This window comes from Peromyscus eremicus, chromosome 4, assembly GCF_949786415.1.
Source record: "Peromyscus eremicus chromosome 4, PerEre_H2_v1, whole genome shotgun sequence".
Classification (NCBI taxonomy): Eukaryota; Metazoa; Chordata; class Mammalia; order Rodentia; family Cricetidae; genus Peromyscus; species Peromyscus eremicus.
In genome coordinates, this window is record NC_081419.1 from 127,687,128 (window position 1) to 127,708,799 (window position 21,672).

Genomic DNA, 21,672 nt, shown 5'->3' on the forward strand with positions numbered 1-21,672 from the left:
ACTCTGAACACTAGCCAGTAAGGGTGAAGCTTCTGGTTAAGTACAGCTAGATTTCTCCATGTTTGATGACTGATTGGTGTCTCCAGCAGTAGGGTTTTAAAAACAAGTTCTGGAGGGCAACAAATAGCATTGGCAAAAGCCTTTAATGTTTGGGGTTGGGATGGTCTCTGGGACTCCAATAGCTCAAAAAGAGGTTATTCAGGATTTTCTTTGGTAGTATCAGCTATGTAGTTGGGGTCTTGTTCCTTCATCATAGAACATCTCCATCTGAAATGTGTGCGTGTGTGTATGTTTATATACGTGTGTGTGTGTGTGTGTGTGTGTGTGTGTGTGTGTGTATACATATATATGAATGAAGCTTCTATAATATTAAGTTGTTTTTGTTTTTTTTTTTCAAGACAGGGTTTCTCTGTGTAGCTTTGGAGCCTGTCCTGGAACTCACTCTGTAGACCAGGCTGGCCTCGAACACAGAGAGATCCGCCTGCTTCTGCCTCCCAAGTGCTGGGATTAAAGGCGTGCACCACCACCGCCCAGCTTTACAATATTAAGTTTTTATATGACCTTTTTAAAAGGCCTTTAATGTTACTTTAATGTTATCTTTCCCATGTTCCCTTCTCTACCCTGCCTTCCCATCTCCCACTCCATCTGTTTATTTGTTTGTTTGTTTGCTTGTTTGCTTGCTTGCTTGCTTTAAATGAAATGATGCTATGTTACTAAGGCTAGCCTCCTTTTCTTGGCATATACAGTTTCCCCATTGCAGCTCTCTAGTAGCCATGACTACAACACAAGTACATATCATCATACTTAGATGTTAACACTTGTACAATATTCTGTTGCCATTTTTTCTTGAGAGTCTGTCTTGGTACACAGCAATCTCATTGATGATGGGAGCCAGTTTTTTTTTTTTCGTGTGTGTGTGTGTGTGTGTGTGTGTGTGTGTGTGTGTGTGTGTGTGTATGTGTGTTTTTAATACTAAAATGCTTTACAGAATTCAAATGAGTAGTGAAAGAGACCATAAAGGTGAAGAAGTCAGCAAAGACTCTTACTGTACTTCAACTGAGTCTTCTTATTCTGGCTTTCTTTTAGTAAGCAATGGCATCAACCATTCCCCTCCTACCCTGAATGGTGCCCCATCACCACCACAGAGATTCAGCAATGGTCCTGCCTCTTCCACATCATCTGCACTAACAAATCAACAGTTGCCAGCTACTTGTGGTGCTCGACAGCTCAGCAAGTTGAAACGCTTTCTCACTACTCTGCAACAGTTTGGCAATGACATCTCACCTGAGATTGGCGAGAAGGTTCGGACTCTGGTTCTAGCATTGGTGGTAAGTATGGCTTCACCTTCACCAGCTGCCTAAGAAGTTACGATATTCCTGCTCATTCCCAAACCATGTAGCTAGTATGGACTACTTTAGCTGTTCAGCAAATTTTTAAAAACTGTTGAATTACCGATTTCATAGCAGTATTTATTTGCCAAAGAATCTATAATATGTCTTATTATCTAAGGTGCGGATTTAATTCTAGTAAGCAGCTTTGGATTTGTCTTAAACAGCTTTCAGCAGGCCTGCTGAAGTCCAACCAAGTTAATAGAAGGTTGTTTGTATGTCAGCATATTCAGTAGCTGGTACATTATTTGCAAACCAATTTTAATTTTCAAAACAACATTTTGTAAAACTAGAAGTTTAATGAGCTAAATAAATAGTTCCTATGCAGTTATGTTGTTCAGCTCCATGTGCATAGTTTCTTTAGTTTTTCTTTCTATACTGAGTGAGCCTGCTTATAAAGGATTAACTTTCTATGTTGCCATCTGGGTGAGATTGAATATTCTCAATTTATAAGGGAAGTGCTGCCAGTTCTCAGTGTTTCCAAATGAAATACTCTTAAGATTCACTCCTGATAAAAGCATTCTGTTTTCTTTCCCACATGTTAACTTCTCTTTATGATGAAAAGCTGAATTATTGTACTAGTCCTTAAAGTTGTATTTCCTCTCAAAATATAACTTAGGGAAAACCCCTGGGGTTCTGGAGGGCAGTACATGGAAAGAGTTGGTAGATTACTTGTCTAGTGTCCACAGTCCTGGGTACAATCCCAGTACTCTGGATATTTATGCATAAAGATCAGAAGTTCAAAATTATCCTAAGTTACATAATTTCTGTCCAGCAAGGCATTGTATAAGACGCTATCTCCAACAAAAACAAACAGGGTCTCATGTAGGACGACTGGTCTTGAACTCTGTGTAGTATAGGACCTCGAACTCTTGCTCTCCTGCCCCTACCTCCTTAGTGCGAAGATTTCAGGCATGAGTTACCATCATTTTGTTGTACTGTTTTATTATAGCACAGTTTATACATTTTTTCTTTTGATAAACATTTGAATTGTTTGCATTTGTGGCAGTGGGTCAGGGGTCCCTAATACTGCCCTGTTTGTAGATTGGTTCCTTTTCCAGATTGACATATGGTGGTGCTCACAGCTAACATTTATTCCAGAGACATAATAAAAATAGACAGGCAGATCGTAAAGGAGATGTACATGGGCAGACTCTGGAGGAATCCATGTGCCAGCTTCCTTAATGCTCTCCCTATTTCATGATTACACAGAACACACTATCCCCAAAGCAAAGAAAATGTATGCAGTGCTTCTGCCCAAAGAATCCTGTAAAGACTCTGATTGTGGCTGGGTCTTGTGGACCACATATGCCTAGCTCCTCTTCTATAGAATCCCATGTTTTAGCATAACCAGAAACAGTAACAGCGAGCCATTTCTATCACTTAGAGAAAGTGTGAGGTTTTATTCTGTGCGTTTATTTATTTAGCAAAAACCAACTTATTAGTCAGAATTTAAACTATGATAGAATAATTAGCATTATTAAACTGAGACTAACCTTTTTATTAAAGTTTATTTTTGTTGTATGTGTATGAGTGTTTTGCTTGTATATATGTATGCACACCGTGTGTGTGCAGTGTCAGAGGATGTGAGAAAGCATGTGTGTTGGGTTCCCTGGAACAGGAGTTACAGACCATTATAAGCTGCCATGTGGGTGCTGGGAATTGAATTCGGGCCTCCTGGAAGAGCAGCCGTACTCATAACATTGAGCCATCTCTTCAGCTCCAAGATTTATTTATTTTTATTTTATATGTGTGGGTGTTTCACATGTATGTCTGTGCACCACAGTTATGTAGTTCTCAAAGAACCAGAAGAGTGTGTTGCATCCTCAGGATCTCCTTTGCTTGTGTTGGGTTGGTGTTCCTCAGCCCAGAGCCTTCCCAGCCCTCACTTGCTCTGGTGCTGTCTGTGGCGCTTAGTGGTATGAGAGCCTGTTTTATCCCCTTTAGGTTTCTAGTGCAGTGCATTGCCATGGTTGTGGCATCTCTGTCACCACTGCCACCACCATCATTCATCTGGAGAACTATTTTCATCTGTTTGGTTTTTCTAGATTATGTTTCATGTAGCCCCAGCTAACTCACTGTGTAGCTGAGGATGACTTTCAACTGCTTACTTTTCGGCCTCCCCCTTTCCAGTGCTGGAATTATAATCATGTACTACCATGCTCAGTTGAGGAAGTACTAGGGATCATATTCAGGTCTTCATATACACCAGACAAACACTATACCAACAGAGCTACACCCCAAACCTTTTCATGGTTCTACAGTGATGTAATAAATGTGATTTTTGTTTTGTTCTGTTTTGTTTTGTTTTTAGAGTCAAGGTTTCTCTATGTAACAGTCCTGGCAGTCCTGGAACTTTGTAGACCAGGCTGGCCTAGAACTCACAGAGATCACCTCCCTCTGCCTCCCAAGTGCCATGGCACCATGGCAGGCTGAAAATGTTTTTCTAAAGGTTAAGGCATATTCTGTTATCTGTGTATACAACATTTTGCTTATCCATTTGTCCTGTATGAGGAACACTAGGTTATTGCTTCTACCTTTTCAATTAGGGAAAGTTTTATATCATTGTACAAGTTTTGCCATCCACATTCTCAAATTAGCTAATAGTCTGCTCTTTCATGAAGGCCTGGCTTTTCCCCCCTTTTTTTCTATATAGTTTTATTTATTTTTAGTTTTATTTATTTAGTGTATGCATGGGTATGGATGTGTTCCAGGGTTATGACACCATCTTCTGGCCTCCACAGGCACCAAACACTCACATGTTACATGTGCATACATGCAGTCAAAACTCATACACATTAAACAAAAATAAATCCTTTTTGGTTTACACTGTATCAGTGTGAGTTTCATGAGATGTTAACAGTGAAGAATAGAGAAATGGCCCATTGTGTGTAACCTTTCTAAGTTTTTTTTTTTTTTGTAGCTTAAAAAAGTTACAAAGTTCTAATTAAAATTATAATTTTATGTAAGTAAGTGCTTTGCCTCCTTGTAGGCCTATGTACCACATACATGTCTGGTAACTTCAGAGGCTAGAGGAGGGCATTAGATCCCCTTAAGACTGGAGTTACAGCTGGTTGTGAGCCATCATGTAGGCACTGGGAATCGAACCTTGTGTCTAACTGCTTAGCCATCTCTCCATCCCCTCTAGTCTGTTTTTGCAACTTTGTTAGACTATAATTTATCTCAAAAAATTGTAAAGCTATACATAATTTTGTATGTCTATAATTCTAGCACTCAGTAAGCTGTTCCAGGCCAGCCTCAGTGCCATAGAGAGATCCTGTTCCCACCAAACAAAGTATGGGGGACTATCTCTGTTCCTGCACTTTATTTTCTAAGTCCATTGTACATGTTCCCTTGAGACTAAATCTCCTAACATCCTACCCTTTGAATTTTCTGTCTCCCAAAAATAACCATTTCTGAGCCTTTAAAAAGAATTACTACGTGTAGTGCTAGATGTAGTAGTGCCTGCCTTTAATTCTTACACTCTGGAGGCAGTCAGGAGGATCTCTTGAGTTCAAGCCATCCAAGAGTACATAATGAGGCCCTGTCTCAAAAATCAAAACAGATAGATTAAAAAAATGATGTTTATCTAGTGTGAGTGTACACTTGTGCTGCTGTAAATGCATGGAAGCCAGAAGACAACCAGATAGAACTTTGGTCTGGCAGTAAGCACCTTCACCCACTTAGTCATAGTACTGTTACAATACAAGAAACTTTGTAGTGTGCTTCCCTGCTGGACTGTATTCTCTAGAGACGGGAAAGACAGCTAAATTAAACAAAAAGGAAATAGTTAGGCTTTTTGTGAATTAACGGTTGACCGAAGGCAGTCTGGTACGACAGCTCATTCCTCTAAGATCTAGTCTGCTCTATTTTGTCCAAATGTGCGGCCTTGAGTCTGTGCTTCTGGCCTGACTCGTTTATTGTCTGCTACTAATCTGTACTATCGCTTTATCCATCTATAGCAAAACTTTAGATCATTCCTTTGGTATTTCCATACATTTAATCTACTTCTTCTTGCTGCTGTGCCCAGTTGTGTATGTTGAACATTATTTGTCTTTTCAGAACTCAACAGTGACAATTGAAGAATTCCATTGCAAGCTCCAAGAGGCTACAAACTTTCCTCTTCGTCCATTTGTGATTCCGTTTCTCAAGGTAATTCAGAGGCATTCATTATAACTTATCATCAGCATTTCCTCAAGATCTGCTGATCCCTGCTCCATGCTCTCAGAGCAGCTTGCTGCAGTTTCATATCTTTGTTTTATCTGGGACTTGTAGTAAACAGTATGTAAATGAGCCTCTTACATGATGAGAACTGCAGTGTTTTGAATGAATTCTGTTCACAAACACTATAGGTAGCATACAGGAGCAAGTAAAGGAATAAGGAGAGAAGAAAGGACTAAAATGTGAAAGTTTGTGGAAGTGGAGGAAATACCACTAGATCTTTTGGGTGTGGTCTGAAGATGAAAAGTGTGTGTTATCTGCGAGGAGACTCTACAAAGAGAGGCATGTGCAGTTGTTTCAGGAGGGTGTGAGAAGGCAGTGGCTGTGTCTCCTCAAACCCCAGATAATACAGTCTAATTCATGTCCTCTAGAGTTATTGTTTCCTGGAACACACCTTTTGGGCATGCAGTTCTAAATTACCATGCTTACTTTTTTAAAAGTGTTTTCATTTTGAAGTAATTTCATGCTCACAGATAAGCTGTAAAAGGATACAGTCTCAAAACCAGTTTTCCGGACAGTATCATTTTATAATCGTTTCCTATTTTTCTTCTGAAATTAAAGAGAGCTGTAGATGTGATACATCTAAATTTCCAAATCAAGAATTTTCTTTTTTCTTAATACTAGGGACCCAACTTTGGGCTCCAAGCATGCCAAACAAGGGCTTTCTCAAGGAATGGTGTCCAGAGCCCATTAGCATTCAGACAACACTGGATGTCTGATGTACAGACCTTAAGTATGTTTTAGCAGTGTCCCACTAATGCTCTTCGCAGCAAAATTAAGCCTTTATGTGTGTGTGTGCTTTAATAAATTGATATATTCCTTAGTCATACAAAACAGTCTAGTAAAGGGGGTTGGGAGTGAGGGCCTTTCTCCCCAACATCATTCAAGACTAGAGACTGAGGAAAATTCTAAAATCTTCAACCTGTGGCTTACTAGATGATTGAACACAAATTCAGTCGGCTGATGACTGAGGGGTGAGATAGAGAGAGCGAGCTAGAGAGAATGCTTGCATATAAAGGGTTTTGAAGGAGTCAGGTCTGAGATTAGCACCTCTGTCTGTCTGTCTATGACTCCCTGTGTCTCTATCTCTTCATTGTTCAGGACTTAGTCACATGGTATCACCCAGTTACAGCAAAGGATAGAAAATCTAGGCTAGAATACTCGGAGAAAAGAGTTTGTTATTTGGCTCACCAGTTTCTGCCACGGATGCTATTTGAGGGCTGTTTCTTTTCCTCCTTCCTACTGGCCTTCTCTCATACAACTGAGGTAGCTATGGGGAGGAAATATCTTCCTGGTGCATCCCAGTGGTCTAGTTAGTCTTTGTACCTTTGCTCTTTTTCTACTCTGCTAATATATGTAGTATCTGAAAAGGGCTAGAGGGACAAGTAGTCCCTAATAAGGAGCATAAGGAAAAAATGTGGCGTGGCACCAAAACACACAAATTCAGAATTCTTGTCTGCCCAGAACACAAATCCTATAGCAATAGCTAGTTCCTGCTCTTGATGCCCCTAAAAGACTAGAGCTTTTGTGTGAAGTACTTGCCACCATTAATGATGCTTTTGCCATCTCAGAAATGGAGAGATACATCTAAAAGACTTTTTTGTTTTGTCAATGTTTTGGGGACAGGATTTCTTCTGTGTAGCCCTGGCTGTCTTGGATCTCGCTCTGTAGTCTAGGCTGGCCTCTAACTCAGAGATCCACACGCCTCTGCCTCCGGAGTGTTGGGATCAAAGGTGTGCTCCACTATGGCTCTGCTTCTCTGGTGAAGAACCATGTTTTTTGTTTAATGTGGGGAGCATGGTCCTGGGTCTATATTTAATCATGGTTCCACATTGTATAGTATTAATCTGGATCAGTTTCTCAAATTTTAATGAGTGTTACAACTTGGAATAATTTTATTTTTAACCATGTATACGAGTGTGTGTATAACTACATGCGATTGTTGGGTGCCTGTTGCGGCCAGAGGAGGGTGTTAGATCCTTTGGAGGTGGTTTTACTGCTGGTGTTGAGCCTCCTGATAATGGGTGCTGGGAATTTAACTTGATCAAGAGCAGTGCTTTTTAAGTGTGAGCATCTTTCCAGCCCCAAGAGCTTCATGGTTTAGAGGGCTTCATTGATTGTAAAGAAGCTCTGCTTGTTTTGTTTTGGAACTTTCTCTCCTCGAAGCTTAAAGTCATTTGATGCATTTAAGAATTGAGCTGGGTGCTGCTATAAACACAAAACTCGTTCTAAGGTGGCTCTCTCCCAGAAACAATTCATGTCAAATGTAACAGTTATTTTTACTTATATTAACTACTTTTAAGTTACATAGGTAGCCAGGCGGTGGTGGTGCACGCCTTTAATCCCAGCACTCGGGAGGCAGAGCCAGGTGGATCTCTGTGAGTTCGAGGCCAGCCTGGGCTACTGACTGAGTTCCAGGAGTGACGCAAAGCTACACAGAGAAACCCTGTCTCGAAAAACCAAAAAAAAAAAAAAAAAAAAAAAAAAGTTACATAGGTAATAGCTCAAAGGAAATGAAAGATTAGTTTGAACAACTAATATGAACAAATCTAGCACATGTGGTTTTGTAACGCTAAGAACCCTGTATACAGATGAACATTTGCAGTTGATTTAATGCTGAGGAATACCCACTTGAAATCCAATTAAATTAAATATTACCCCTTCTCCCTAAAAAAAACACACTGTTACCTTCTTTTTTCTTTTTTTGGTTTTTTGAGACGAGGTTTCTCTGTGTAGCTTTGCGCCTTTCCTAGAACTCATTCTGTAGCCCAGGCTAGCCTCGAACTCACAGAGATCCGCCTGCCTCTGCCTCCCGAGTACTAGGATTAAAGACATGCACTACTACCGCCCATCTTGTCTTTTCTTTATATGTGAATCTATAGACAGTTATTCACCGAGACTCCTGAATCAGAAAACAATTTATGAGATTTGTGTTAAGAGAACATAATTAGCTATGTTTTTCCTGTATTCACCAAAGGACACATGTCACAAATGTAAAGATCTGACATGTGTTCGTTTTTAATTAAGTTTTTACAGTTATAAGATTGAGATTCTAGAGCAGACTTCAGAAGTGTTTCATATTGTCAGATTCTCTAGTCTTAACTATGTTATTTGGAAAACAGCATGAGGTAGGTTGTTACGGCAGCTTTTTGGCTAGCATTTGAGGTTTCGTCAATTTATTTCTGCTTTAAACAGCCACTAATTATGGTGCCTGCTAAATTAACCCTCAGTGAGGGGGTGACTGCTTGCATGTATTAAAACTTTTCATTTGCTCATTTGTCCCTTGAGGTAAAGGTATTTGTTATAGGCTCTCCCTGAATTGTTTAAATTTAGGGGAAAACCCTTTTTGATTATAGAAAAAGAATTTGAATTTTGAAGTTTAAAAGTATAGAGAATTTTTGTGGGTTTGTTTGTTACAATTTATTTATTTTTATTTTATGTACATTGGTGTTTCGCCTGCGTGTCAGATCTTGGAGTTACAGACAGTTGTGAGCTGCTATGTTGGTGCTGGGGATTGAACCTGGGTCTTTAGAAGATCAGTCAGTGCTCTTAACCACTGAGCCATCTCTTCAGCCCAATTTGTTTTGTTTTTTATCTACCAAAAGTTTTCTCAGTGTGAGAAGGAAAAATAGCAGAACATCCTTTTCCTTTGCCAGATGACGTTACTCCCAGCACTCCTCTTTAGAACTGCATTTCTGGAGGAATCCTGGTTTCTAGGATTCCAAAATCTCTCCAGACTGTAGACTCTTCTCCCCTAAGAGAAGGTTGAGTGCCACCATCAGAGTAGGGTTGTGATTCAGAAGAGAGAAAACAGGGCCTGTAATTCTCCTTTTTAGGCAATAGTAATTCTCTAACTGGCTAGTCTTCAAGAAAATATGTATTCTGGGTGCTGGAGATGCAGTTTAGCAGTAGAGTGTTTGCCGTGTCTGCATTTGGCCTTGGTCCTACTTCCCAGACTGAAAAACCCTTGCTGGAAATGTATATGTCAGGATGGAGAGACAGCCCTGTGGTAGAGGGCTTGTTGCTCTTGTAGAGGGCCTGGGCCTGATGCTCAGCGCCAATAGTGCTGTGACTCACAACCCCTTGTACGTCCAGCTCCAGCATCTGCCCTCACATACCCAAACACAAACACACAATTCAAAATAAAAGACATCTTAAAAGAAAAATGTATGTTTTTAAATTCTGTGTTCGACAAACCTTTATTGTGCTCTGTATCAGGCCACAGAAGTAACTAAGATACAGTCCCTTTAAGAGGATTGACCTCTTCCTGGGGGAAGAAACAAACCAACTATGACTCAAATAAAAATGCCCCTTTACTGCTTTGATGATGTCCTTTTACTAGTTAGTGTTAGAAGGAGAGAGCAAAGAGGGCCTTTGGTCTGTGAGATCTCATTGAGATGCTAATCTCTGTAGGTAGGGCTCCACAGATGGGAAAACTGCCTCTTTCTTTTCAAGGCCAACCTGCCCCTGCTGCAGCGAGAACTGCTGCACTGTGCCAGGGCTGCCAAGCAGACCCCATCCCAGTACTTGGCTCAGCACGAGCACCTTCTGCTCAACACCAGTATCGCATCTCCTGCTGACTCTTCTGAACTGCTTATGGAGGTTCATGGAAATGGGAAGAGGCCCAGTCCAGAAAGGTGAGCAGAGAAGAGATCTGTTCTGTTTTCCTGGAGTTGCTCTTTGCTTTAAAAGAATGAGGGTTGGTTGTTGATTTGTAGACAGATAATGTCTTAGACTTTCCAAGATTAGTTTTCCTTTGTTGCAACACCTCTCTGGGTGCCTCACTGCACATTCCTGTTGAGGAGCTTTGCCTAGAATTTAGACAGGGTCACTGCTCCAGAAATGGAACACCTAGTCCCTCGCTCTTTCTCATTCAGCCACCAGCAAAAAAGATGTCTTTTACCAGATGTATGGGGCCTTCACATCTGGTAAGCAGCAGCACTACAGCCAGTGTTAGTCTGTCCTTTACTGTCGTCCTCTACCTCAAGATATAGCCAGCTCCACAAGTTGAATGAAGACTCAGCTCATGACAGGTCTCAGGTTGTGATTGTGAATGATATGATCATGCCACAGTAGTGCAGGAGTTGTTGAGGAAGCAGTATTGTGAACAATAGAAAGCTTGCTACAGTTGAAGCTGAGTGACTAAGACTCTGCCAAGTCACAGAGGCAGTTTTCTTCCCAGCTGCTCACCTCTATAATGTCAAATTTGACCTTCAGCATTCCTAAACTTTGTCAAACCTTGTCAGTTTCTCCTGTCCTGTGTCATAATTAGATGGTTCTGCTTACTGGACCTCTTCTCTTCACACTGGAATAAACAAACATTTACACGTTGTGTCTGGCCCCTGAAGACAGTTCAGTTCATGCCTCTTGTTAAACCGTTCCTGAGCTGGGTACGGGCACACACACCAGAAGTCACAGCTACTGCAGAGGCCCTGAAGTCGATCTCTGGAGTTTGGCTGAAGACAGTCTGGAAAACATACTGAGATATGGACTGCTGGGCTGGGAGTGTAGCAGTATGAAGCATGTGCTTAGCACATGGGCTGCAGCACCAAATAACCATTCCTGCTTTGGAAAGTGCATAGTATCTGAAGGTTGGGCTTTCTGTGAGGTGAGTTGCTGGAAAGAAGCAGCTGTCCTGAGACTTGGTAGGGATGTTAACATGAGCTCTTCTTGACAGGCTCCTAATAAGCACTTCTGATTCTTCTACAGGAGGGAAGAGAATAATTTTGAAAGAGATACAGTTCCTCCTGAACCACCTGCCAAGAGAGTATGTACTATCAGCCCTGCTCCCCGGCACAGTCCTGCCCTCACTGTGCCCCTCATGAATCCTGGGGGCCAGTTCCATCCTACCCCACCACCTCTTCAGCACTATACTTTAGAAGACATTGCAACTTCTCACCTTTATCGGGAACCCAACAAGATGCTAGAACACCGAGAAGTTCGTGAGAGACACCACAATCTTAGTAAGTGATCTTAGCTGCACAACATTGCTTTAATCTGGAGGAAATCTGTGGATTGCTTTGCTATTCAGTGATAAAGCCAAATAATATCATCATTGCCTTTTTTCTGTTAATAAGATGATGTTATGCAGCTAGATTTAGTGGCACGTGCCTATAATTCTAATACTATAGAGGCTGAGGTAGGGTGATCAGCTCAGGGTCATCCTCAGCTACATAAGGAGTTTAAGGCTAGCCTGTGCTATAGACAAAAAATAAAGGGCTGGGCATGGTGACACACATCTGTAATCTTAGCAGTCAGAAGAATCACCCCAAGTTTGAGGCTCTCATGATTTACCATGAGGTTAGGGTTAGGGTTAGGGTTAGGGTTAGGCCAGTTAGAGGGGCTTTGGTGCCACGTGTGTAACCTGATGGATATTTGTAGATGCAATTCTAAACAGTCTTATTAAATAAGAAACACAGAAAATGCAGAGTTAAAAGCCCAAGAGGTCAGAGCAGTAGCGAAGCCTTTAGCTTCCCACTCGCTGCTGTCCTTCCCCTGAGAGAGAGACCTTCTTCCTGTGTCCTGTCTTTTTATTGCCTTTCTGTTCTACCTTCTCATTGGCTTTAAACCCAGCCACATGATTTCCTTGTCACTGCCTGTCTATACAGACCTCCAGGTCTCTATGGTTCGTACTGAGATTAAAGGTTCAGATAACCGCTTGGCTGTGTCCTTGAACACACAGAGACTCTGCCTGCCATGTGATCGGATTAAGGGCACCTCTGGACTTCTGCTAAATGGCTTGCTCTTAGCTCTGATCCCCAGGCAACTTTATTTATTAACATACAAATAAAATCACATTTCAGCACAAATAAAATATCACCATAGATATTGCTTGGGCTCTTGAGCCTAAGAGTAATAACTTCTGAAATGAATGAAGATAACGTTATTGTCAGCTTTTTTGTTAGGTTTGAAATGCCTGAAGCATAGGCCTATGTAACTATTAAATTAGGAATAAAGATTCCAAAAAAAACCCATCGAGATCCAGGACAGGCACAAACTACACAGAGGAACCCTGTCTTTAAAAACAAAAAACACCACAGAGTCCTAATTTGAGATAAGTTTTGAAAATAGCTTTTTGTCACATTCTCTTTTGTAGATGAATCTTTGGATTTTAATTCCTCAGCATCTATCAGGCAGAAAAACAAAACAAAAGGCTGCCATCTTGTAGGGTTTCTTTTGCACTCCATTTGCTGGGGTACCTTGTGGAGAACACATTGACTTTCCCACTCTGACCTAGGCATACCCTCACTAGGGTCTCATGCTTCCTGCAGTTCTCACTGAGGGTGACGGCCGTGAGAGCATTGTCTCCATGCATTTCCTGAGTCTCAGCTACCACTGCATCGTTTGATTCTGTCTTTCCAGAAGGTCAGAGCAACTGTACCCACTGTAACATAGCTAGTAAGTGGCCTTGACCAGATTCAGTCCTGAACCACCTGACGTTGAGGTTGGCCATGTCGGCAGCAAGTGCTGAGACACACCATCCTTGGTGTCCAGTTCTTACTCTCCCATGCCTTTTTGTTTGTTAAAAACTAGGCTGGGGATCAGCAAGATGGCTTAGTGAATAAAGGTACGTGCCATGTAAGCCTGGGGACTGGAGTTTGATTCCTGGAGACAGTTAACTCCAGAAAGTTGTTCTCTGACCTCCCAAGTGTCATCCTAATCATCATCATGAGCACACACAGACATAAACAATAATATTAAATTCTTTTTAAGAACTAGGCTTGCTATTGATTTTTTTCTCTTCATATGTAACATGAATCTTAAAAGGTCTTATTGGCCGGGCGGTGGTGGCGCATGCCTTTAATCCCAGCACTTGGGAGGCAGAGCCAGGCGGATCTCTGTGAGTTCGAGGCCAGCCTGGGCTACCAAGTGAGTTCCAGGAGAGGCGCAAAGCTACACAAAGAAACCCTGTCTCGAAAAACAAAACAAAACAAAACAAAAAAAAAAAAGGTCTTATTAATAAAAACAAACCTGGGGCCAGTTATTGGGGTGAATGCTGGAAGATCAGAGAGACAGAACAGGCCACAGCTAACCTTACCTCAACAACTTTTCAGCTGATCTCATTTCCTCATACTGGAAGCCTCACCTGAATGGATCTCAGCTGAACTGCTGTTAGAATCCTAAAAGCTTAACCAGGCTCTAGTTCCTGGTCCTCACGCCTTATATACCTTTCTGCTTCCTGACATCACTTCCTGGGATTAAAAGCATGTGTCACCGTACCTGGTTGTTTTCGGTGTGGCTTTGAACTCACAGAGATTCAGACAGATCTCTGCCTTCAGAATGCTAGGATTAAAGGCGGGTGTGCCACCATTTTCTGGCCTCTATATCTAGTGGCTATTCTGTTCTCTGACCCCAGATAAGTTTATTAGTGTTTACAATATATTGGGGAACAAAATGTCACCACATTCATACACAGTTTCTGCCCATTTAAAAGGGAAGAATGGTGAAAGCTAGATGTGGTGGTTTGAAAGAAAATGACCCCCAAAGGGATGGCACTGTTAGGAGGTGTGGCCTTGTTGGAGAAAGTGTGTGTCACTGTGGGGCTGGGCATTGATGTCTCTTGCTCAAGATTCCCTCAGCATGACTGTCAGTTGACTTCCTGTGGCCTGCATATCAAGATGTAGCCAACACCCAGTCTACTTGCATGCCGCCGTGCTCCCCACCATGATGATAATGCACTGAACTTCTGAAACTGTAAGCCAGCCCCCAGGTAAATGTTTTCTTTATAGTAGTTGCTGTGGTCAGGGTGTCCCTTCACAGCAATAAAAACACTAAGACACTAGGTATAACTGTATTTTGTTCGATTTACTTGTATTTCTTATAATTTTAGAAAATGTATATTTACATCTGGAAGTGTTGATCACCTACTGTGATGAATCCACCAGATTCATCAAAGATTCCTTTGTTTCCTTAGACCTGTACTCTTATACTGGTCTGCATTCATCAAACCACCACATGCCCCTCCCCCTAACTGAATCAATACGTCCACTCCCCTTTACTCTCCTAGAATGAAATCTATGGACACTATAGCCTACCTTAGATCTGTAATTTTAGGATCTATAGTCAGTGCAATATATGAGACCATTACCATAGCAACTCTTATAAAAGAAAGCATTTAATTGGGGCTGGCTTACAGTTTCAGAGGTTTAGTCCATTATCAGCATGGCAGAACATGGCGGCACATAGGCAAACATGGTGCTGGAGAAGGAGCTGAGAGCTATATCTGGATCTGAAGGCAGCAGGAAGAGAGAGCCACTGGGCCTGGCATGAGCCTTTAAAACCTCAAATCCCACCCCCCAGGGCTGGAGAGATGGCTCAGAGGGCTGCTCTTCCAGAGGTCCTGAGTTCAGTTCCCAGCAACCACATGGTGGCTCACACCTGTCTATAATGAGATCTGATGCCCTCTTGTGGCATGGAGTAAAAAACACTATGTATATAATAAATAAATAAATCTTTTTTTTTTTTAAAAAAAAAAGCCCACCTCCAGCGACATACCTCCTAATCCTTTCAAACAGTGCCACTCTGGTGACTAAGCATTCAATTATGGGAGCCTGTGGGGCCATTCTTACTCAAGCCACCCACCATAGACGCCCAACTCAACAGAGTATTTCTGACATTTTATTTTCCAGAATGTTGGCTATGAAATGCTAATGTGAACAAAGGAAAGGGACATAGCCCCTGACAACTTAGAAGATGTTTATGAATATGTACTTCCTTTCTGATAGAACCTGCTGTGATTGTTTTTCTTGTCTTTACAATTGAGTTGTTCAGAGTTTAGGAGTCGTGCCCCAAAAGTGCTGCCAGTGGAACTCAGGGCCTAGTGTATGGTAGTTAAGCATTCTGTCACTGAGCTATACTTTAGTCCCTGGAGTTATTTGATCTGAATACTAACTCTTTATTGCTTAACATTAATAGTTGTGTCATCTTGTGGGTCTCACACCAGATATGTTAACTTACTCCGTTAGTAGTGTGCTCTAAGTTAACACAACTGTGTGTACACTCATTAGAATTCAGTTGCTTATAGTCTTTAAATGTAATCCCTTGTTTCTAATAGGTCTGAATGGAGGCTATCAAGATGAGTTGGTAGACCACCGTTTGACAGAAAGGGAATGGGCTGATGAATGGAAACATCTTGACCATGTAAGAATCTCAGCATGTTTAATTTCCCTAAGTCCTTATTACTTATAAATCTTTAGAGTTTGTTTTGCTTTTTGTTATTTGTCCATTTGTGGGTTTGGTGTATATTTGTGTGCACATGAATGCTTGCATGCATGCACGTTTGTGTACGTGCCATAACTTGAATGTGGAGATCAGAGGAACTATTTTGTCTTCTGGCTTGGCAGCAATTGTCATTTACATTCTTAATCATTTTGCCCACCCACTTTAGTTTTTCACTTTCCTATTCAGGCATGCACCACTGCATCCAGCTCATTTAATTCTTAATGCTACTAGTAGTCCATGTGTGCTTGAAGTGGACCTTAATTTTTTTTTTTCCCTCCCCAAGACAGGGTTTCTCTGTGTAGTTTTGGTGCCTGTTCTGGAACTCACTCTGTAGACTAGGAGCTGGCCTCAAACTCACAGAGATCCGCCTGGCTCTGCCCCCGAGTGCTGGGATTAAAGGCGTGCGCCACCACCGCCCCCCTGAAGTGCACCTTACTTTTTAACAGAAGTTGGCTTATTGACCACTTGTTGCAGTCACTTTTAAATCTTGGTGACAGGCTGATTTTGATCTCCAGTTCGTAAACCAAGTAGTCACGTAATAGATGGTTAAAGCAAAGGTTCCAGCTTTGCTACTTAGTGCCTTTGTGAGCTGAGTAAGCTACCTACATCTAAATTTAGCCTTGATTTTTTCTCTCCTTAAAAATAAGGTTCAGTGGAAGGACTGTGGGCAAAGGCACTTGCTGCTGAGCTTGAGAAACTGAGTTTGATTCCCAAGACCCACAGGATAGAGGAGAAGAACCGACTCTCACAGTTGTCCTCGGACTTTACTCATGGGCCATGGAATGTGCACACAAACACACTCACACACTAAAATTATGTAATCTTTCTCCTTAAAAAAAAAAAAGAAAGAAAAAAAGGGGCGGCAGTGGCACACCCCTTAATCACAGCACTTGGGAGGCAGAGCCAGGCAGATCTCTGTGAGTTCAAGGAGAAACCCTGTCTCCAAAAAAAAAAAAAAAGAAAAGAAAGAAAGACTGGCATTATTTGTAATAATACGTAGAGTATGGCGCATGAAAAGTTAGACAAATCCAAATTGGAATTAGTTTGCTGATACAGACTCAGGTTCTCTTTCCCATCAGAGGAGAGCATCCCTTCTCTCTAAAAACAGGTACTGCCTACTTTAAAATAGCACATTGTGGCTTACCTCAGATGTGAATATCATTGTTACTATCCTCACCATCATCAATGACCCTGGTCCCTTACCTAGGGGGTAGTGCATTTGTGCATGCATTCATGCATGCATACATGCATGCATCTGTCACAGAGACAGCCCCAGATTGTATTATTATAAAACATCTTATGATACTAGGTACTCAGGCTTGGTGAAAAGTTTCTTTACTCACTGAGCTGTAAGCTTTTCTTTTGTAAAAAATACTTATTTTGTGTATGTATGTTGAGGTGGTTGGTATTCTCACACAATGAGAATGTGGCAGAAAATTACCTTCGGGAGTCAATTCTCTCCTTCTACCCTGTGAATTCCAGAGGGCAGCAAGTACTCCTTATCTCCTGAGCCATCTTGCTAGCCTGTATAAAGGTCTTTTTTTTTTTTTTTTTTTTATCATTAGGTACTTTAATCTAGAAGTGACATAAGTATGTGGGTAGATGTGCACAGGTTATATGCAAATTCCATACATTTTATATAAGGGAATTGTAGTACTCGTGACTTTTTTAGTGTTCCCGGAGGATTTTAGAACCAGTACCTCCATGGATAGGAAAAAATAGCTGTTTATATAAAATAACAAGGTGTAAGAGGGGTTATAGAGATGACTCAGTGGTTAAGAGCCCTTGCTGCTCTTGCAGAGGACCCAGATCTGCTTCTCAGCATCCACATGGCAGCCACAACCATCAGTAACAATCGGAGATCCTATTCTCTCCTGTGATCTCTGAGGACAACACGTAGGCAGACAGAACACTCATACACATAAATAAATAAAGTAAGGAAAAACAAGGTATAAAAATGACTTTGAGGGCTGGAGAGATGGCTCAGCAGTTAAGAGCACTGGCTGCTCTTCCAGAGGTCCTGAGTTCAATTCCCAGCAACCACATGGTGGCTCACAACCATCTGTAATGAGATCTGGTGCCCTCTTCTGGCCTGCAGGCGTACATGCAGGCAGACAGAATACTATATACATAATAAACAAACAAACAAATAAAGTGTTGGTAAATTTTTTTAAAAAGTATGATTTTGAGACGTAAACTTTATTCCTAAGATTGTAAAATCTGTGAGTCCATGGGGTTGGGGATTTAGCTCAGTGGTAGAGCGCTAAAAAGCCCTGGGTTCGGTCCTCAGCCCTGAAAAAAAAAAAATCTGTGAGTCCTGTGATGTTTGTCCATCCTTGATCTTCATTCTTCCTTATTTAAATTTCTTACCTGTGCCTCACTTTCTCTCTGGCTCAGGCCCTGAACTGCATTATGGAAATGGTAGAGAAAACAAGGCGCTCCATGGCGGTTCTGAGGCGCTGTCAGGAATCTGATCGTGAAGAACTCAACTATTGGAAAAGGCGATTTAATGAAAACACAGAGATGAGGAAAACTGGGACTGAGCTGGTCTCCAGACAGCACAGCCCCGGGAGCACAGATTCGCTCAGCAATGGTAAGGATATAGAGAGGTAGCCTTTCACTCCACTTAAAACATCAAATCTGAGTTTATTATTCTTGTTTGTTCTGTAGCAGTGTTTGATTTGATTTTTAAAAATTTACTATGTAGCTTAGGCTGGCCTCAGTCCTCTTGCCTCAATTTCCCAAGTGCTGGGATTAAAGGTGTGCACCACCATGCCTAACTACATTTTTTAGTTGTGTGTGTGTGTGTGTGTGTGTGTGTGTGTGTGTGTGTGTGTGTCTCGTGTGTGGAGGGTGTTGGTTATTTCCTTCCACCATATTAGTTCTAGGAAGTGAGCTTAGTTCTCCATGCTTGGTAGCAAGCACTCTTAACCCGCTGAGCTATCTTCCTATCCTCTTTATTACTTTTTTTAAAAATTGGTGCATTGGAGGATGTCAGAGGACAAGTTACAATATTCAATATTCTTTATATACCATGTGGTTTCCAGGGATTAAACTCTGGTGGTTAGCCTCTGCTGCAAAGGCCTTTACCTATCGAACCATTCTCCTGACTCCTGCCCTCCACTTTAGATGCAAGTTGCAAGCCCCAGGTTCTTTACTCATGTTCTGACCTGCTGACTATCAACCATGCTTTCCATATTTCCTTCTTTAGCTTTGACTGATTTGCTCATCTGCTCACAGACTCAGGGAAGCAAGTTTATCTGTTTACAAAGGGGACACATGAAAAGATGCAAAATAAAAGGTCCAGAGGAAGGAACACAGGACTTCTCTGGACCTGCCATACTTGGAAACTGCCTTCTGAGTCCTGTGCCTTATGGCTGTATCATTGCAGTTGAATTACAGTAGACTGGATGGGGAAATCAGGGAGGGCCTGTGTTCATCAGTGTTTTTTGCTATTCTGCAGTATTCCCTCTCTAGGTGATAAAGCAAGACCCATCAGGATAATATTATCAAACAAGGATACAATCAAACAGTTTTGTTATTGTTGGGTTTGGTTTTGTTGTTTATTTCCTGGGTTTGGTTTTTGAGATGTATTCTCACTCTATAGCCTAGGCTGACTGTTATCTGATGCTTTGTGTTTTGACAAATAAAGCTTGCCTGGAGATCAGAGTGTGGAGCTAGACCATAGAGGCCAGGCAGTGGTGGTTTGTACCTTTAATTCCAGCACTTGGGAGGAGAAAGCAGGAAGATCAGGAGTTCAAGGCCACCTTGGGCTACATGAGATTGAACCAGTCTAAAAGAGAAGTAGAGCTGGGCGGTGGTGGCTCATACCTTTGATCCCAGCACTAGGGAGGTGGAGATAAGAATATAAAGTGGGTAGAGATAGGGTCACCCCCATAGAGGTAAGAAGTTTCTAGGGGCTGTTCCTCTGCTTTTTCTGATCTTTCAGCTTTCACCCTCGATATGTGACTCCGGGTTTTTATTGATTAAGACTAGTTAGGATCACAGTTCAACTGATCCCAAACTTGCTTCAGCTCTGCCTCTACTGAGATTACAGCATGAACAACCAGCCCCAGCAAATCCTATGATTTTGTGATGGCTGGTCCCTATATAGAAAGGTTGGTAGGAGGTAAGACAAGAGCAAGAGTAGGAGAAACTCAGGCTTGTATGGCCTCCAGTGGAGAAGGAGTTATTAACCAGAAACAATGGTGACATCTTAACTTTGGTGACTAGGGTGTAGCTTAATGATGAGTACTTGCCTAGCTTGAGCAGTGACCTGGGTTCAGCCCAGCGGTACAAGAGATCAGTAAGAGAGGACAAAAAGAGTCCCAGTTTGGTATGTCACTATTATAACTAGCTAGGTCCTTTGATGGTTGCACTCACCATATTCCTTCTTGATGGTATTCACCCTGCTGTGCTTTCTTTCCTCAATTACCCTGCCCTTCCTGGTGGCTGCCTTCAAAAGATTAGCTTAGGCAAAGCTGGGTTGTTCATCTTGATGCAGCAGAGATGAGTAGCTCTTCTCCCAAGGATACATCCAGGAAGCTAGAGTTATCCCCCAGAATGTTCCATCACTTTCTCCCCGAAGCTGAAAAGGTGCCCTATCCAAAGGCACAGCTGAATGACAGGCCATCTGTGATCACACTCTTTCTCCACCCACCCACTTAAAGTTCCCAAATGTTCATCAAAGAGAATGAATTTTTTCTTATGACAGTGCTAGCATTTTTCATAGAAGACAGCTGTTAGTCTCAAAAGGACTGGAAGAAAATTTTGAGGAGATGCCAGCATTAATAATGTGTGTCCTATCCTAAATAGCTAAGGGCCGACACTTTTTCTCTTCATTGACAGGCATGGCTCCTGAGCCAGCTATCAATTGGCACCATTTTATATGGGATACTGGTGTATCAGGAAACAAACAACTTACACTTGCGCACATACCTTTGAAAAAACAAGTGAGGCCAATTCTCAGGTCCCCCTTACAAATATGAGCCCTTAACAAATATTTCCTAAAGCAACTTAGAGATCCTTGACTGAGGATCGACATCCGCAATCACATACATTCCTTCCTTGAGTGCATGTGTGCAGCTGGGGTGGCAGAGTGCAGGCTAAAAGCACTCACTAAAACACTGCTGTGAACTGTCACTGCTCTGTACAAACCACCCTAACTTGGGCATCTAGCAGGGGATGACCATATTGTCTGATGTGCCTGGGACAGTTGTTATTATTTTTATGACCTGTCAGAGTCATGACTAACACCTCCCTTTCAAAATGAAGATAATTTGATAAATCCTAGTTACTGTACATTTAGTGCTGCATGGATTCCAGTGTCTCCTATTAAGATTCTGAGAACATTGCAAATTTGTCTGATTGCAGTTGTATCACTTGTCTGGGATACAGCTTAGTTGACAATGTTTACTTAACATGTACTAAGTCCTGGGTTTAGTCCCTAGCACCACAAAAAAATAGGTGTGGTCTTAGTGCACACCTGTAATTATAACATTTGGTAAGTAGAGACAAGAGTTGCCGAAGTTAAGTGCTATTATGAACTTCATAAAACTCTGTCTGAAAGGAAGGGGAGGGAGAGAAGGGAAAAAATGGTAGGGTAGGGGCTAGAGAGATAGCTCAGCAGTTAAGAACACTAAATGACTTTCTAGAGGGCAGGACTTCAGATGGCTCACAACTACTTGTAACTTCAGCCTCAGGGAATTTCACTTAAGCAGGCACCTGCACTCATACAGACTCAACACTCATAGACATGTAGTTGGAATTTCTGGTTGGAACCATTGGCTCCCCAGTAATGACATGAAGACTTATTGTTAATTATAAAAACTTGGCTATAGCT

The 21,672-nt window shown here is 41.7% G+C and overlaps 1 protein-coding gene and 1 long non-coding RNA gene across 4 annotated transcripts in view; one reads left to right on the forward strand and one right to left on the reverse strand.

Moving 5' to 3' along the window:
* The window catches only part of Cbfa2t2 (CBFA2/RUNX1 partner transcriptional co-repressor 2), a 99,583-nt gene that overhangs the window by 64,182 nt on the left and 13,729 nt on the right, over positions 1-21,672 (forward strand). For all 3 annotated transcript variants that reach the window (XM_059261683.1, XM_059261685.1, XM_059261686.1), the window contains 6 exons: positions 1,087-1,328; positions 5,451-5,540; positions 10,065-10,246; positions 11,319-11,572; positions 15,664-15,749; positions 18,228-18,423. In XM_059261683.1, coding sequence (XP_059117666.1) covers positions 1,087-1,328; positions 5,451-5,540; positions 10,065-10,246; positions 11,319-11,572; positions 15,664-15,749; positions 18,228-18,423 — 1,050 coding nt within the window. The remainder of the gene's footprint in view (positions 1-1,086; positions 1,329-5,450; positions 5,541-10,064; positions 10,247-11,318; positions 11,573-15,663; positions 15,750-18,227; positions 18,424-21,672) is intronic.
* On the reverse strand, positions 18,011-20,907 carry LOC131909827 (uncharacterized). Its single transcript, XR_009378934.1, has 2 exons — positions 18,201-20,907; positions 18,011-18,122 (listed from the first exon to the last, which is right to left on the reverse strand). It is a non-coding gene; the product is annotated as an uncharacterized LOC131909827 (long non-coding RNA).